This window comes from Canis lupus, chromosome 14, assembly GCF_048164855.1.
Source record: "Canis lupus baileyi chromosome 14, mCanLup2.hap1, whole genome shotgun sequence".
NCBI lineage: Eukaryota > Metazoa > Chordata > Mammalia > Carnivora > Canidae > Canis > Canis lupus.
Genome location: NC_132851.1, coordinates 6,353,612 through 6,369,464, shown reverse-complemented (window position 1 = coordinate 6,369,464; position 15,853 = coordinate 6,353,612). Strand labels below are relative to the sequence as shown.

Here is a 15,853-nt window from a genome sequence, read left to right as displayed (position 1 = left end):
ATTACTGGGCAGCCTCAGTGGCGCAGCGGTTTAGTGCCACCTGTGGCCCGGGGCGTGATCCTGGAGACCTGTGTCTCTGCCTCTCTCTCCCTCCGCCTGTGTCTCTGCCTCTCTCTCTCTCTCTCTGTGAATAAATAAATAAATAAAATCTTAAAAAAAAAAAAAAAAAAGAATAGGTATAACTACGATTGTTCATTTCCGAAGACTGTATTCATGAATGTAATATATCAAATATTTTCATAAGATTTCTCATTACAGTTTAAATTACAATTTAGAAAAGCACAAAGGTTTAAAAAATGTTATCTCATTTTGGTAGTTTATTTTTAAAATCTCAATTTCCCTATTATTTAAAATCTGAAGATTAGAAAGAACAAGATAAATTTTCAATTATGCCAATGGCTAGAAATGAGCCTTTTTTTAAGATTTTTATTTATATATTCATGAGAGACACAGAGAGAGAGAGAGAGAGAGAGGCAGAGAGAGAAGCAGGCTCCATGAAGGGAGCCCGATGTGGGACTCGATCCTGGGACTCCAGGATCATGCCCTGGGCCGAAGGCAGGTGCTCAACCGCTGAGCCACCCAGGCATCCCTAGAAATAAGCTTTTTTGAAGGAACCCAGTTAACTCATTTCTCCCAAAAGGTAAGCAGACACAACTGTCCTCTTCATGATGAACTCATATGCTATTCTGCACCATGCAGTTTTACCTTTAAGTCAGGAATGTTAAACTTTGAAGCAACAGCAAGATTATTGTTCTTCGAAGTTGCCGCATGCAATTTCTCCCAAGTTTGCTGACATGTTTTCTCCCCAGGAGCAGATATAAGCCAGAACTCAGTCATATTTGTTACCAAGTATTTCTTCCAAAATCAAGAGTGACTCTGAAAGGTAAAACAAAACAAACAAAAAATATCTTTAATACCATTTGTTTCTAAAGTATTTCAGAGTCACAGAATAAGTGATAAATATTAACCCGTTTCAAAACTAATCCAACACTGGCAGAACAAAGTCAAATTTACTTATCTGGAAGTAAATCCACATAAGTGGTAAAAGGAGATTTATTTTTATGTTACGAGGGAAAAAATGATAAAGACCGAACACATGAAGTATCTAGTATTGTTAAATTATGAAACATCCTAAAATGGGAATTATTCAAAGTGAGACTACTCAAAAATACCAGCTACCAACAAGTTTCATTTCACAAAAGTAGGAAAGTCATAAATGTATAGATTTATCTTAAACTTTGAAAACATAAAACTAAAATAGGAAATTTAAAAACATACATAACTTTTACCTTTGGGGAGGAACTGAACAGTAGCCACCAAATAAATTTGTCACATCTTACTTAGCAAATCCTACAAAGTTATTAGCCAAGTGGGTCATTAACTTTAATCCATATTTGACATAAAGGAATCTCCTCAAAATCCTGGCATATATTTAGCTGCCATCAGACATTTACAAATTTGAAAAAAAAAAAAAAAACCTTGCCAATTGGCCTTACACATAAAAATATGATGGGGGGCAGTGATACTGGATCTGAGTGAGAGGCTGTGGATCCCCTTTCCAAAGAGTTCCATTAAGACACAACTAACCCTCTTCTACAATCTCCCTCCATTTCTCCCTCCCTCTCACAAGAAAAACAAAAGCCAAGAGCCAAATCTGTTCAGAATCTAAGTAGGTAAAGTACACAAAAACATAAAAACACCGAAAATATTACTGTACCATTATTTCCACTTTAATATGTTTTCATTAGAACCACCATAAACTTTACTACCAGTGACTGTTTACGGTCTCCTAAATAGAAAATGACTGCCTTACAGAGTTGTCCTGATAACAAAATCATATAATGAATGTGAAAAGATTTGTAAATTTAAATTTCCTTTAAAATGTAAAGTATTATAGTCATAATGGACTTTTATTAATTTCCTTCAACCTATTTTTAGAATTGTAATGAAAGTAATCCTATGCAATTATTATACAACTGAAGGTGAACACAGATGCCATTCTATATACTTATTTTTTCCAATTTCTGTTTATAGAGCATCTACTATATACCAGGTACTGTTGTAAATGTTTTATACATTCAACACCTGTATGAGATACATATTATCCTCAACATTTACATATAAGAAATTCAGATAGGTTAAACTGGTTTAAATATAGATGGTAGTATTAAATGACTATCTCAAAAATTCTACTCTAAAATGATTTTCCCAAAGTTAATGATAAAGATGCACTTAAGAGCTATACTCGGGATGCCTGGGTGGCTCAGCGGTTTAGTGCTTGCCTTTGGCCCATGGCATGATCCTGAAGTCCTGGGATCGAATCCCACATCGGGCTCCCTGCATGAGCCTGCTTCTCCCTCTGCCTGTGTCTCTGTCTCTCTCTCTGTCTCTCATGAATAAATAAATACAAAATTAAAAAAAAAAGAGCTATACTCTGGCAAATGGTCAACAAATTAAACACAGGCTTGTTAGTGATGGCAAGCCCAGACAAAGCATTCAGTCTGGCCAGAAAATAGTACAGCTTAACTGGCCATCCATAGAAGGAAGCCATAGAGCACCAAGTTCTAAAGCCATCCAAAGATAAGCTTTGACTTGAAAGCAAAACCAAAAACAAAACCATCACTAGACTGAGAAACTTCAAATGTTAAATTTTAAAGCTATTATATAGGGATCCCTGGGTGGCGCAGTGGTTTGGCGCCTGCCTTTGGCCCGGGGCACGATCCTGGAGACCCAGGATCGAGTCCCACGTCGGGATCCCTGCGTGGAGCCTGCTTCTCCCTCTGCCTGTGTCTCTGCTTCTCTCTCTCTCTCTCTCTCTCTCTCTCTGTGACTATCATGAATAAAAAAAAAAAAAGCTATTATATAAATATCATTCTATCCATATTCTTTTCCAATTTAATCTTTTCATTCAACCGGTTTTTAGAATTATTCAAGGTGATCCACATGTGTAGTTCCTTCATTTTAATTGCTATACGGTATTTTATGAATAACCTAAAATTTATCGTTCATTTTCCTTGGAAGGATAGTCACATTTTACTTTTTTGCTATTACAAACAATTCTGCAGTGAATAAATTTGTGCATGTCTGTTTTTGTGAAAGGACAGATAGAAGTAAAACAGCTAAACGAGTATGATATAGATATTGACAAATCTTTCCATGCTCCTATGCAATGTGACTGCCACTCCACCCATCAAAAGGTGGATTTTATTTCCCCTAATGTTGAATTTGGGCTGGCTTTGTGACTTATTCTGACCAAAAAAAAAAAAAAAAAAACTCAAGGAAGCTACACTATGTGATTTCAGAGCCCAGGCCTCAAAAGGCCTTGCAACTTCCACTTCTATTTCTTGGATAGTCCTCAGACAACCATGGAAGGAAGCCATGTACTCTAGTCTACTGGAAAATAAGAGGCCACATGGCCGAGAAACAGCAACACCGGGGCTGACAAACAGCATAAACTGCAAAATAGCTGAGTTTCTTGAAACTTCCAGCATAGTCAATATTCCAACTGAATGCAGCCTCACCAACAAGCCTAAGTGAAACAAGCAAAAGACGCACTGAGACAACCCACAGAATCAGGAGAAACAAGAAATCACTGTTTTAAGCCACTAAAGTTTGGGTTGGTTTGTTACACATGAGATAACTGACATTAACCATCTTCAACTTTTCTGGGTACTGTCAAACTGTTCTCCAAAGCAGTTACCAACTTAAATTCCCACACGATGGTATACTTTGTTCAATTACGTCTTTACAGAAAGTACAGAGATATGCATAGGAGAACAGTGCTTTAGATATGTATTTAAGATTTCTTTAAAAAATTTCTGGGACAAATATGGCAAAATATTAATACCTATTAAATCTAAGTAGTAAGTACATGGATGTCTGTCAATCTGAAATATTTGAGCTTTTCTGTATACTTGAAATACTTCAAAATTAAGTATTTTTATAAGAATGTAATTCCTTTGTGATAAAACAATGCTTAGCAAATTTCTGAAAATTATAATTTTAATGAGCTTCCAAATGGAATATCCAGAGAATAAAGCAGTATTGTTACTACACTAATCCTCTGAGCACAACTTTTGTTTTAATACTAGTAAAGATGCTTTCTGTTTATACTATGTTATGCCCAAGTATAATGATATATTGAACAAAAATCTTCTTGATGTCTCAGAATATTTAAAAAATATTTTAGGGTCAACATATTCAGCAATTCTAATCACATAAGGTTGTAAAAGTAAAAGCTTGGGCTACACCTATATAAACTACAGGATCCAACTCAGTAAATCGTTTTCTAAAATTAAATTCCTTATGAAATGTTGTGAGTCTATCTCCTGCTTCCCTGTCATCCCCTAATCCTATTCTCTACTGTACCTAGGTCACTTTACCTGCTCCAAATCTTGTTATCTTTTCACTTGCCTTTGGCCACTTCAGCTTTGGCTTTTCCCTATCTCTGGTCTCCTCCATCTAATATTCTTGCACCTATCAAATCTAGCTTTCTTAGCCCAAACACCAATTACACGACTACAATGAACTTTAAAATTCTTGGCTGATTAGAGAATCTAATAATATCTTTAAACTTCTTTTAGTAATCCAGATCTTTCTATGCGATGGTAGTTTTTTGAAATTTGAGGTTTTATTATAATTATCTATACAAATGGCTCTGTTAAAGTATATCTGATGACGTTTTATACCTTTTCTCCCCCCAAATAGCAGGTGATTAATCAATTGTTAAGTCCTTATTTTAAAGTTACCCAAATTGCAGCTTCTTCAAAGACTAAAATAATATGAGCTATAACAATAGATTACATAGTATACCATTTCAAGTTCTAGAAAATGTTTTTCATCCAACAGGTTTCCAAAGTATTTCAAGAAATAAGAAAAATGACCCCACTTATCTATAAATACCTGCCATACTATTTCATTGAGCTCGCATCAGGATCAAATGAAATAATGTCATGATAATCCTAAGCAAAAGTAGAGTCTAGTAATGTCTAAGAAAGGGGTGCCATGGGATCCCCGGGTGGCTCAGCGGTTTAATGCCTGCATTCAGCCCAGGGTGTGATCTTGGGAGTCCCAGGATCGAGTCCCACATCTGGCTCCCTGCATGGAGTCTGCTTCTCCCTCTGCCTATGTCTCTGCCTCTCTCTCTCTCATGAATAAATAAATAAAATCTTAAAAAAAAAAAAAAAAAAGAGGGGTGCCATGGCTGACTCAGTCAGTGGAACATGCAACTTTATCTCAGGGTTTGAGTTTAAGCCTCATGCTGGGTACAGAGATTATTAAAAAAATAATAAACTTAGAAATGTCTAAGAAACATTCTTAGAAATGTCTAAGAAAGTTCTCTAATTCCATCTTTTAACTAGAGCCCTCTCTAGGGTCTGTTTGGCAATGAGGGGGAAGAGGTGTCCTCTATTTTTGGTACTGTGTTAATACAAAACTCCTCTGCTACCTCGTTTAATTCTAAAGACAGCCCTATGAGCTAGGCAGTACTTGGAGAGGTTACTAATTTACCAAGGTTACACAAGCGGCAAATGGGGGTTCAAATCTCACTATGTCTGACTGTAAAGGCTATGTTCTTTCTATTGTGTCATGCTAGAAGAAAATGTTCTGCACTCAGACCCACCTGAGCTCTCCTATTTGGAGAGATGTAACCTTAAACCTTTTTGTCCTGTTTCCTTCCAGGCTCCAAGCAACCTGTATGCCCAAGGAATTCTGCTAGATAAAGGGATCTGCTCTGAGCTTCCCTTCCCTTTTCTATTCATCCAGGATCATCACAATTTCTAAAACAGCAACACTCAGCATCCCCAAACAATCCTAGCTCCCAGAAGGAACAACAATGATACCTCCAAACAAAAAAGCAAAAAATTAAAATATAAAATAAAGTAAAGTAAAGTAAAATAAAATAAAATAAAATAAAATAAAATAAAATAAAATAAATAAAATAGAGATTCAAGAGACCTGGAGATAAAAATTAAATTTAAAAAGAGACCTAGAGGGATCCCTGGGTGGCGCAGCGGTTTAGCGCCTGCCTTTGGCCCAGGGCGCGATCCTGGAGACCCGGGATCGAATCCCACGTCGGGCTCCCGGTGCATGGAGCCTGCTTCTCCCTCTGCCTGTGTCTCTGCCTCTCTCTCTCTCTCTCACTGTGTGCCTATCATAAATAAATAAAATAAAATAAAAAATTAAAAAAAAATAAAAAGAGACCTAGAGATCAGAGGAAAAAAAAAGCACAAACTTTGGAGTCCATGATAGTTAAAATCCTAACTCACTAGTTTCCTCATCTGTGGAATACTACAAATCTCTTCACAGAGCTGCTGGAAGGAATCAACAAAATGATGAACATTAAGGAACCATCCATGAGAACAGCATTAGTAAGTCTTTTGCAAAATTCTTCTCTATTTCTGAACAATGTCCACTGTTATCCTGTGGACACAAGTCACAGAAAAAAAAATTTTCTGGGCAGCCCAGGTGGCTCAGTGGTTTAGCACCACCTTCAGCCCAGGGTGTGATCCTGGAGACCCAGGATCAAGTCCTACATCAGGCTCCCTGCATGGAGCCTGCTTCTCCCTCTGCCTGTCTCTGCCCCCCCCCGCCACCCCTCCTCTGTCTCTCATGAATAAATAAATAAAATCTTTAAAACAACAACAACAACAAAAAAAAAAACACAACTTTTTTTCCTTAAGGGGCGCCTGGCTGGTTCAGTTAGCAGAGATGTGACACCTGATCTCGGGGTCACTGAGTTCAAGCCTTGCATTGGGTGTAGAGCTTAATTAATTAGAGAAAAAAATTCTCCTTGAAATTTAAGAAACTTTAAGCACAGTTCCAACTAAAATTTATCTTTGCAGATGAATAGACGTATGTACTCTTTGGGATCAGAAAATGAAATCCACCTTGCTAAACACATTTCCCCTTTTCTCTCAGCTACATGGAAACCATCTAAACTGGGTGTCCACTGGTTATCTTCTCATCAAAATCCTGGACATTTCCACCTCCTCTGAATGCTTCAAATAACTTCTGTTTTTATTCCTAATCATTTCCCTTTATTTCATCTTGTATATTGGAAGTCAGGCATAAATACAGACAAATCATATGTTAAGCAAAAGAGAAAATTAGAAGGCATCCCAATCAAATGCTGGAGTTCCTCAAGGCCCAGATCTAGGTCTAAGTCCCTCTGTTATATGTGGGTATAAATGTGTATAAACAGGGCGCCTGGGTGGCTCAGTCAGTTAAGTGTCCAACTCTTGATTTCAGCTCAGGTCATGATCTCAGGGTTGTGGGATCAAGCCCCGTGACGGACTCCACCCTCAGCCAGGAGCCCACTTCTCTTCTCTGCCCCAATTCCTGTCCATGGCTGTCTGTCGGTCTGTCTCTCTCTCTAAAAGAAATTCTTTTAAAAATCTTTAAAACATTAAAAAAAGGTATGTGCATACTTTTTCTCTTAAAGATGTTATCTATCTTCAAGGCGATTCCAAGCTAGATGCTGAACACTCTCCCAAATTTTTATATCCAGCTCAGGCCCCTCTGCTACATCTAGAGCTGTACCCAACAAGGCTCCTCAACCAACTATAAGATGTCTCCACTTGGATGCCTCAAAAGCATCCTAAAATCCAAATTTCTAGCCAAACTCATAATCTCTTCCCCCAAACCTTGTCCTTCTCCAGTGTTCCCTTAGTTACAGGTGTACCCCTGCAACATTAGGTAATTAGAATTGTCAAATGTCATCAAGATAACAGCCAATACTTGCTGGGCACTTCCTATTTACTACCACTAATCATATATTAACTCATTTAGTATGTTTAAAACAACCTTATCAGGTGGGTAGTAGTTACAAAGAACCAAGGCACAGAAAGTGCCTCATAAATTAGAAATACGATATGTATCATATATCACGACAGCATATATATATGCTAAGAATGAAATGTATTATATGCTCTCATAACATGTTCTTTTCAGTATTTCCCTGAGGGACATTTTTTATTAATGTCTTTCTTGCACATAAACTGCCCCTTAGAGTACGTGGAAATCACGACAGTTTTTGCTCACAACTCAGTATCCTCAGTGCCTGGCATAGAGGCCAGTATGTAGAACCTCAAAAAGTATCTGAATTTAAAAAAAAAAAAGACTTTGAGACAGAGAGTGCACATGCTCATGAGTGGGGGGAGGGGCAGTGGGAGAGGGAGAAGCAGACTCCCCACTAAGCAGAGAGCCCAACACAGGGCTCAATCCCAGGACCTGAGATCAAGACCTAAATCAAAGTCAGATGCTTAACTGACTGAGCCATCCAGGCATCCCTGAATATTCTTGAATGAATAACTGTGAGGATTAAATGAGATAATACAAAGCACCTGGTTTATAACTGGTTAGAGCTCTCTCTTCACTTCCCCTGTATTTTTTAAGATCAACTTTATTGAAATATAATTTATATACAACAAAATGCACTCATTATAAAGGTACAGTTTGGTGAGTTTTTACCAAATGTACACATCTATAACCACCACCACAACTAAGGCTTTTTTCTGTCAAAAAGCCTTCCCTCATGGCCAGTCCCAGCCAATCCCTACTGCACTACCAGCCCGGAGCAGATGCTGATCTGCTGTCACACCAGAGATTAGTTTTGCCTGATCTAGAAGTTCATTGTAAATGGAAAATACAACATATACTCTTTTGTACCTGATCCATTTTGCTCAGCAAGTCTTTGATATTTGTCCATGTTATGTTTATCAGAGGTACATCGTTTTATTGTTTAATATTTCATTACATGAATGTATACTACAGTTTGCTTATTTATCTGTCCACTGATGGGACATTTAGACTGTTTCTGGTTTGGGACCATTGACAACAAAAGTGCTATGAACACTTTTCGTGAAAATGTATTTTCATTTCTCTTGCAGAAACATCAGAAGTGGAATTCCTGAACTGAATGATTAGCATGAACTTTACTTCCTAAGAAGCTACCAAACTGTTTTCCAAAGTAGACACATTAACAAGGTATGCAAGTTCCAGTTGTTTTTCATGTTCACCAATACTTAATGCTGTGAAGTGTTATATTCTGATGTCTAATTTACCAAATTTTTTTTTTTTTTTATAATATACACTTTCTGGGAGGCCTGGGTGGCTCAGTGGTTGAGTGTCTGCCTTTGGCTCAGGTCGTGATCCTGGGGTCCTGGGGTTGAGTCCCATAGCAGGCTCTCTGCAGGGAGCCTGCCTTCTCCCTCTGTCGCTCTGTCTCTCGTGAATAAATAAATAAAATATTCAAAAACAAATATGCTTCCTGTGGCATAAGGAATATCTGCCTACTCCACAGCTTGGACTTCTCTTAGCTTCTTGAAACTGTGTTAAGTTTTCAACAAATTTGAAAAAAATTCACCCATTATCTTTTTCAATTTTTTTTCTGCTTCCCTATCTTTTTTTTTTTTTTTTTTTTGAGACAAAAACCACATGTTAAACCACCTAGTACTGCCCCAAGTCAAAAAGCCTCTATTCATTTTTTTTCAGTTGTTTCTGTATGCTTCAGTTCAGGTACACTCTTGCTCTATCTTCTAGGGTGCTAACTTTTCTTTACAGTATTCTGCTATTCATCTCACAAAGTGAATTTTTCATTTTAGATATATTTTTCAGCTTTTTAAGTTCCATTTTTTTAAAAAGTAAGCTTGAAAGCAGGGCTTGACTATAGTAATCCTGTAGGCTCAACAATGAAAATGTATTGGTAATAAGGAGATAAATGTTCATTTTAGTTAGAAAACAAAAAAAGGATCAGATGGAGCTTGAATAAATGTTCCCTATATTCATACATGTGTCATTAATTTGGAAATGTATGGCATGCTAACATGATTGATAAAATATAAATTTTAAAGCATTAAAAAAACATAACTTGCCATTATTGACACCCCCAGTATTGCTAGTTCTACAATACAGAAATTATTTTGTTCTGTAGAGTTTAGAAATCTTATACATCAATGCACTTTTTGCACACTTTCTATGGCAGGCTATAAACACAGTAAGTGCTCCAATACTTAACTCACTTTAATGCTTTCAAGAAATCAAGAGTCCTTTGCAACCACCTTTCACAGTAAATAAAATTGCACAATAAATTAAGATTGAAAGTGGTTTACAAAAAAAAAAAAAAAAAAGTGGTTTACATGCAAAACCACCTCCTTTTCAGTCCTTGAAAATACCAGGTTTACTAAAGTGGCCTATTTCAACAAGCACAAGAAGAAATACCTTACATGTCAGTGAAATATCACACAGTATTCCAACTACAATACATCAACTTTTAAAAGAACTGACCAGTGCAAAAGATCTACCACAATCCATTCATTTAAAAAAGTTATCATATCCTACCTTAGAAATTGTTAACACCATACAAATCAAAACTAAGAACAACTGTTTCCTCTTTCAATGTTAAATTCTGCCCTTCAAAACAGAAGCCTCTTAGCTGAGATTGTGGGAAGGGCCTACTAAGAGTAAAATTTGTTTAAAAGTTTCCAATAATTAAAAGGAGAATTTTACCCTTCAAGGAGTAGTTTCATGATTCATATAGAATGAAATTTAAAAACTGTCAGAACATGGGCACCCCTGGTGGCGCAGCGGTTTAGCGCCGCCTGCAGCCTGGGGTCTGATCCTGGAGACCCAGGATCAAGTCCCCTGTCAGGCTCCCTGCATGGAGCCCGCTTCTCCCTCTGCCTGTGTCTCTGCCTCTCAGTCTCTCTCTCTCTCTGAATAAATAAATTAAAAAAAAAAAGTTTAAAAAAAATAAAAACTGTCAGAACATATACCTTCTTTAAATAAATCTTAATTTTTAAAAAAATTTTTTTTTTATTTATTTATGATAGTCACACAGGGAGAGAGAGAGAGAGAGAGGCAGAGACACAGGCAGAGGGAGAAGCAGGCTCCATGCACCAGGAGCCCGATGTGGGATTCGATCCCGGGTCTCCAGGATCGCGCCCTGGGCCAAAGGCAGGCGCCAAACCGCTGCGCCACCCAGGGATCCCTAAATCTTAATTTTTGCCTTTGTCTTCAACTGAAATATTTAAAATTGCTCCATAATCCCATTACAGATTATCTGAATTTCATGCCATAAATACATTTAAGTATGTAAGACAATTTTTTCTTCAATAGACATATTTTATAAGCTACCATCTTTTTTTTTTTTTTAAGATTGGAGAGGGAGAGGGAGAATCTCAAGCAATTCCCAGCTAAGCACAGAGCCCGATGCAGGACTTGATCCCATAACCCGCAAGTTCATGACTTGAGCCGAAAAACAGAGTCCAATGCTTAACTGAGACACCCGGGTACCCCTAAACTACCATCTTTTCACAGTTGACTGGAAATAAATTTGTAAAAGCCAAGCCTTAACTTTTGCAATAGACATGTCATAAAAACTGAAATGTGCAGGGGAGGGGCAGTTAGGAAATTTTCTTGTAATTTCTGATTAAGCTAGATGAATTGGCAGACATCGAAGGACAGCACTGTATACCTATTATGGAAAGTAATCATCAAGACCTCAGCTCCCAGAGACTTCCTCTCTGCCACAGGCAACTCAGCAATGACCCAAGGAACAAACAATTCCTTCCAAGCCAGGGGAATCCCTGAACCTACACTCATGGTTCCCAAAGTCTTACTTCCCTTTTCTTTTGGGCTGACATTTTATAACAGTGATTGGACCACAATATCACATTCCACCATAAGATGCTTATATCTCTAACACAATGCGGCCTAAAATTCATCAAGTTATAGACTTAAAACAAGTTCGTTTTTCCCAATTCATCACTCTAGTAAGCTTAAGATTCTGTTTATTGTATTGTAGTGACAACCACTTACTGAACAGGCACTATGTGATAAGCACTTCAATATGCCATGCAATTGTGTTTTTTCTTCACAGATGTTATTATTACCCCCACCTGTAGATGAAAGAACAGTTAATGAAATTATCTGCCTAAGATCACACAGCCACTGGCTATACACATTTTACATGCTAATGAAAACACTGCTCTTAACTTCTATACCCCCAACATCTAACATGCACTCAAATATCTGTCCAACAAATAAATGGTAGCATCGCATGCAAGTGTTTTGTGATCAAATGGTACCTCTCTCCACCAGGAGGAGTTTGGAAATGTACGGAACATTTTCGGTTCTCCCAACATGGAGGCTACTAACTGCATTTAGTGAAGCGGGCGGCCACACAACAGACAATTCTGTCCAAAACGCCAGTAGGTAGCACCCAGACAAAAACACTGAACTATAGCCCAGTTCATAAAGAAAACCCTTTATGGTAAAGTGAACCCACCTATTAATCAGCTTAATTTACAAATAACTTCCTATTCATCAACAATTTGCTTGCAGTATCTTTAAAAATACACCAGTTTCTTTCTATAAAACACCATTTTTGTACTTGCAAATCTACACACACCTTATTTTAGATAAAGAGCAAATGCTCTTTCATCCTCTGCTATAACCAAAGCACCTCTCCTCCACTGCCTACCTGGCTCCTTTTTAAACTCAATAAATGTATAGCAGATTCACACAGTGATATAACATTAGAAGTATATTTCCCACGAAAAATAATTTTGCTTCATTATCAAGATTATATTTTGAAATTTCTAGTTCCAAGGGTCACTTGTGTCAGTAAGAAATTTTAGAATGCACCAAGCTACCTTTCCAAGGGCACTATATTAATGGTTTCTACTATGTCTTAAAAATGTCAATGAATGAGACTCTAACATGAATTAGTTTATAACTAAAATAGCGTATAATTCCACATCCAAAGGGTGAAAAAGGTCGGGAAGCCCCGGGTGGCTCAGCGGTTTAGCACCTGCCTCCAGCCCAGGGCATGATCCTGGAGTCCCAGGATCGTGTCCCACATCAGGCTCCCTGTGAGGAGCCTGCTTCTCCCTCTGCCTGTGTCTCTGCCTCTCTGTGTGTCTCTCATGAATAAATAAATAAAATCTTTTTTTTTTTTTAAAGGTGAAAAAGATTTACTTCTGCAGACAGATCAAAATACATACAAGCATAAAATTTAACTAGGAGATACTTAAAACCATAGGTACCCCTAAACAGACTCAAGTTCAATAGGAAGACTGCTTCTGAACTGGTGGACTACAAAGCAATTCTTCTGCAAAGGTTTATTTTGGCATTCCAGTTTTGTTCTTTGGCCAATGGAATCATTTCATTAGTTATGGAAATAATCACAGAATCAAATTTTTGAAGTCCTAAATTTTTCTTTTTCGGTTGTAAAAGCCAGTGTAAATGTGGCTGCTAAGACTGATATGCCAACAATTAAAAACAAGTATCTCGGGATCCCTGGGTGGCACAGCGGTTTGGCGCCTGCCTTTGGCCCAGGGCGCGATCCTGGAGACCCGGGATCGAATCCCACGTCGGGCTCCCGGTGCATGGAGCCTGCTTCTCCCTCTGCCTATGTCTGCCTCTCAATCTCTCTCTATCATAAATAAATAAAGATCTTAAAAAAATAAAAAAAACAAGTATCTCCTGCCCAGTTTTAAAAGCAGAATTACACTAATTACCTAGCTCTCAGCATTTACTTCAGTCAGATCCTGAGTACTGTTTCTTTAGATTTTATCTAGTCCCTGCAAGATACACCAAAAGAGAAAAGGATCTGGGAGTTCTAAGACACAACCTCAAGGCTCAGTCTTCGGCACAACTTGAGACTTGCTTGTTGCCAAAGAACTGTGATTGACAACCTAAGCACTTTGAGCTCCACTTTGTTGCTCATTATCTCCACCAGCTGAACTGTGAATTGACTAGCTTTACCCAAGCTTACAGAAAAGCAGTTTTTAAAACACTGACCACTACTGCCAAATCCTTTGACGGTGTCCTAATCGAAAAAGTTCACCAAAAGTGCTGAATCAAAGATTACAACTTACTTCAGGAAACTCATCCTTCTCTCTAGATATGATTGTGGTTAAGTATTATGTAGGTAATCAGCAGGAACAATACACCAGCAGTCAGCACACTGTGGCACTTATGCCAGACTGAGATAAATCTGTTTCTAGTTCCAAGGGTCTGGATAGGTTCCTATCCATAAAATGAAATGCATTTTCATCTACTCTCACTCAAAGACCTATGAGAACAAAATAAACATGAAAGGTAATGGAATCCACTCTGTTACTCTTATTCAATAAAAGGTATTGAGGAGGAGATAACATTACCAAAGGATAAGTCTGGAAGGCCAGAACAGATTTTTACAAAGGAATCTCCAGTCAACCCCCAAATGATCCAGCCTCCCCTGTCAAGGCTGCTGAGGGGGTAGTTATAACTGTACCTCAGTGAAGGGTCAAAATGGAATCTAATCATTCTCTCCCTTCCCCAACTCCTTAGCTCTTCCAGAAGTGAATATGGTTAAAACTCCTTAATTCCTTAGTGGAGAAAGAAGGTATCCTGCCTTCAAATCCTTCGCTGGCTCTCCATTTCCTATAGGAGGAAACTTAAATTGCTTTGCCATCTCTTGGCAGGAATTACAACAACGTCCTCCCAAAGTGATTTCCCCTCATTCACTTTTGCCCCCTCCACATTCTCTACAAAAATTAAAAAAAAAAAAAAACAAAAAAAAAAACATGTCTAACTCACTCTACTATCATTTTCACTGGCTTCCCTTTGCTTTTAGGATAAAAGCCCTGCTGGGCCTGATCCCAGCCTTCCCCTGTCTCTCTCACATAGTTCCCTCCAGATTCGACCCTGCTAGTACCCCTACAACTTCTCAAAAGCTTTATTCCTCTTCACATCTCAGGGCATTGACATACGCTGTTCCTTCTGTATGGAACATTTTCACTCACACCTTCACATCCTTTATAGCCTCTTTTCAGATGTCAGTTTGAAAGTTATATGCACGAAAAAGTCTATTTTGAACTTTCTATGAAGGCCATGTCCTTTGCAAACTTTCATACCACTCTTATTTCTTCCAAGCACATTTTACACTTGCATAATTATTTATTAAAACCCATCTCCCCCACTTGACTGTAGCTCTATGACAGAGATCCTGTTTTCTAAATCTCAGTACCAGCATAGTATTTGGTATACAGCTCAATATAGATCAGTTGCATGAATGAGTAAATATCATCCAAAGCTTTCATTATCTGACCTCAACTTTATTTTTCACTTCTCTGCAATTCAAATCCACCACAAACCTAGACTTTTAACTCCCCTAGGTGCACTCTTTCTTCTCATCTTCAGGCCTTCTAATCCTGTGGCTTTCCCTGCCTAGAAAGTTCTCGTTTCTCACCACCGGTTCAAATCCCACTGGCTTGCAAAGCTCCAACCCCAGTTATCTTTCCTCCAGGATATTTCCTGATAGCGTCAGTTCATACCTCTGTCCCTGCTCCACAATTCCAAAGTACTTGGCATTTTTTTTTTTATAATTACATATAACCTCAACGTGTCGTGTGTGTCTCAGCCTTGGTGGTTACTCCTAAGGCTGAACTGTTTACAGCCCCACTCCTGCACTCCCAGAGCAGTGCTAAGTACTGAGCTCTCACTGAAATATTTGATTTTTCCCTAACATACCAGCTTTTTCCTCTGAAAAGAATAAGAGCTTCTCTTTACTCGTTTCTCAGGTGATTCAATTTGCCTTATGTGACTCTCCCCTCAAGTTCCTTTACGGGGGTTTCTTGCCTATCCTTCCCCCATCCTAATAAAAGATGATTTGAGTTCTCTGGATTCTTGTCCTTCCCCTTGCCTACAAAGACCCTGCATCCTCTGTGAGAGTCCAGTGCCTACAGCGAGGGGCTCCCAGACCTCTGTACTCACAAGCGCGTACACCCAGTGAAGGCTCTAGAGCTCGCTGTGACCTCACACACACCACCCCAGATCCCCATCTGGGCCACTCTGTCACATTTCATCC

The 15,853-nt window shown here is 38.3% G+C and overlaps 1 protein-coding gene across 4 annotated transcripts in view; it reads right to left on the bottom strand.

Annotated features, from left to right (window-relative positions):
- The window catches only part of ATP6V1C1 (ATPase H+ transporting V1 subunit C1), a 59,879-nt gene that overhangs the window by 43,053 nt on the left and 973 nt on the right, over positions 1–15,853 (bottom strand). For 3 of the 4 annotated variants that reach the window (XM_072774115.1, XM_072774113.1, XM_072774116.1), the window contains exon 2: positions 706–876. In XM_072774115.1, the coding sequence (XP_072630216.1) occupies positions 706–837 (132 nt within the window). In that variant the 5' untranslated portion in view covers positions 838–876. Of the gene's footprint in view, positions 1–705; positions 877–11,817; positions 11,898–15,853 lie in introns of all 4 variants that reach the window. The other variant, XM_072774114.1, reaches the window with a different exon arrangement.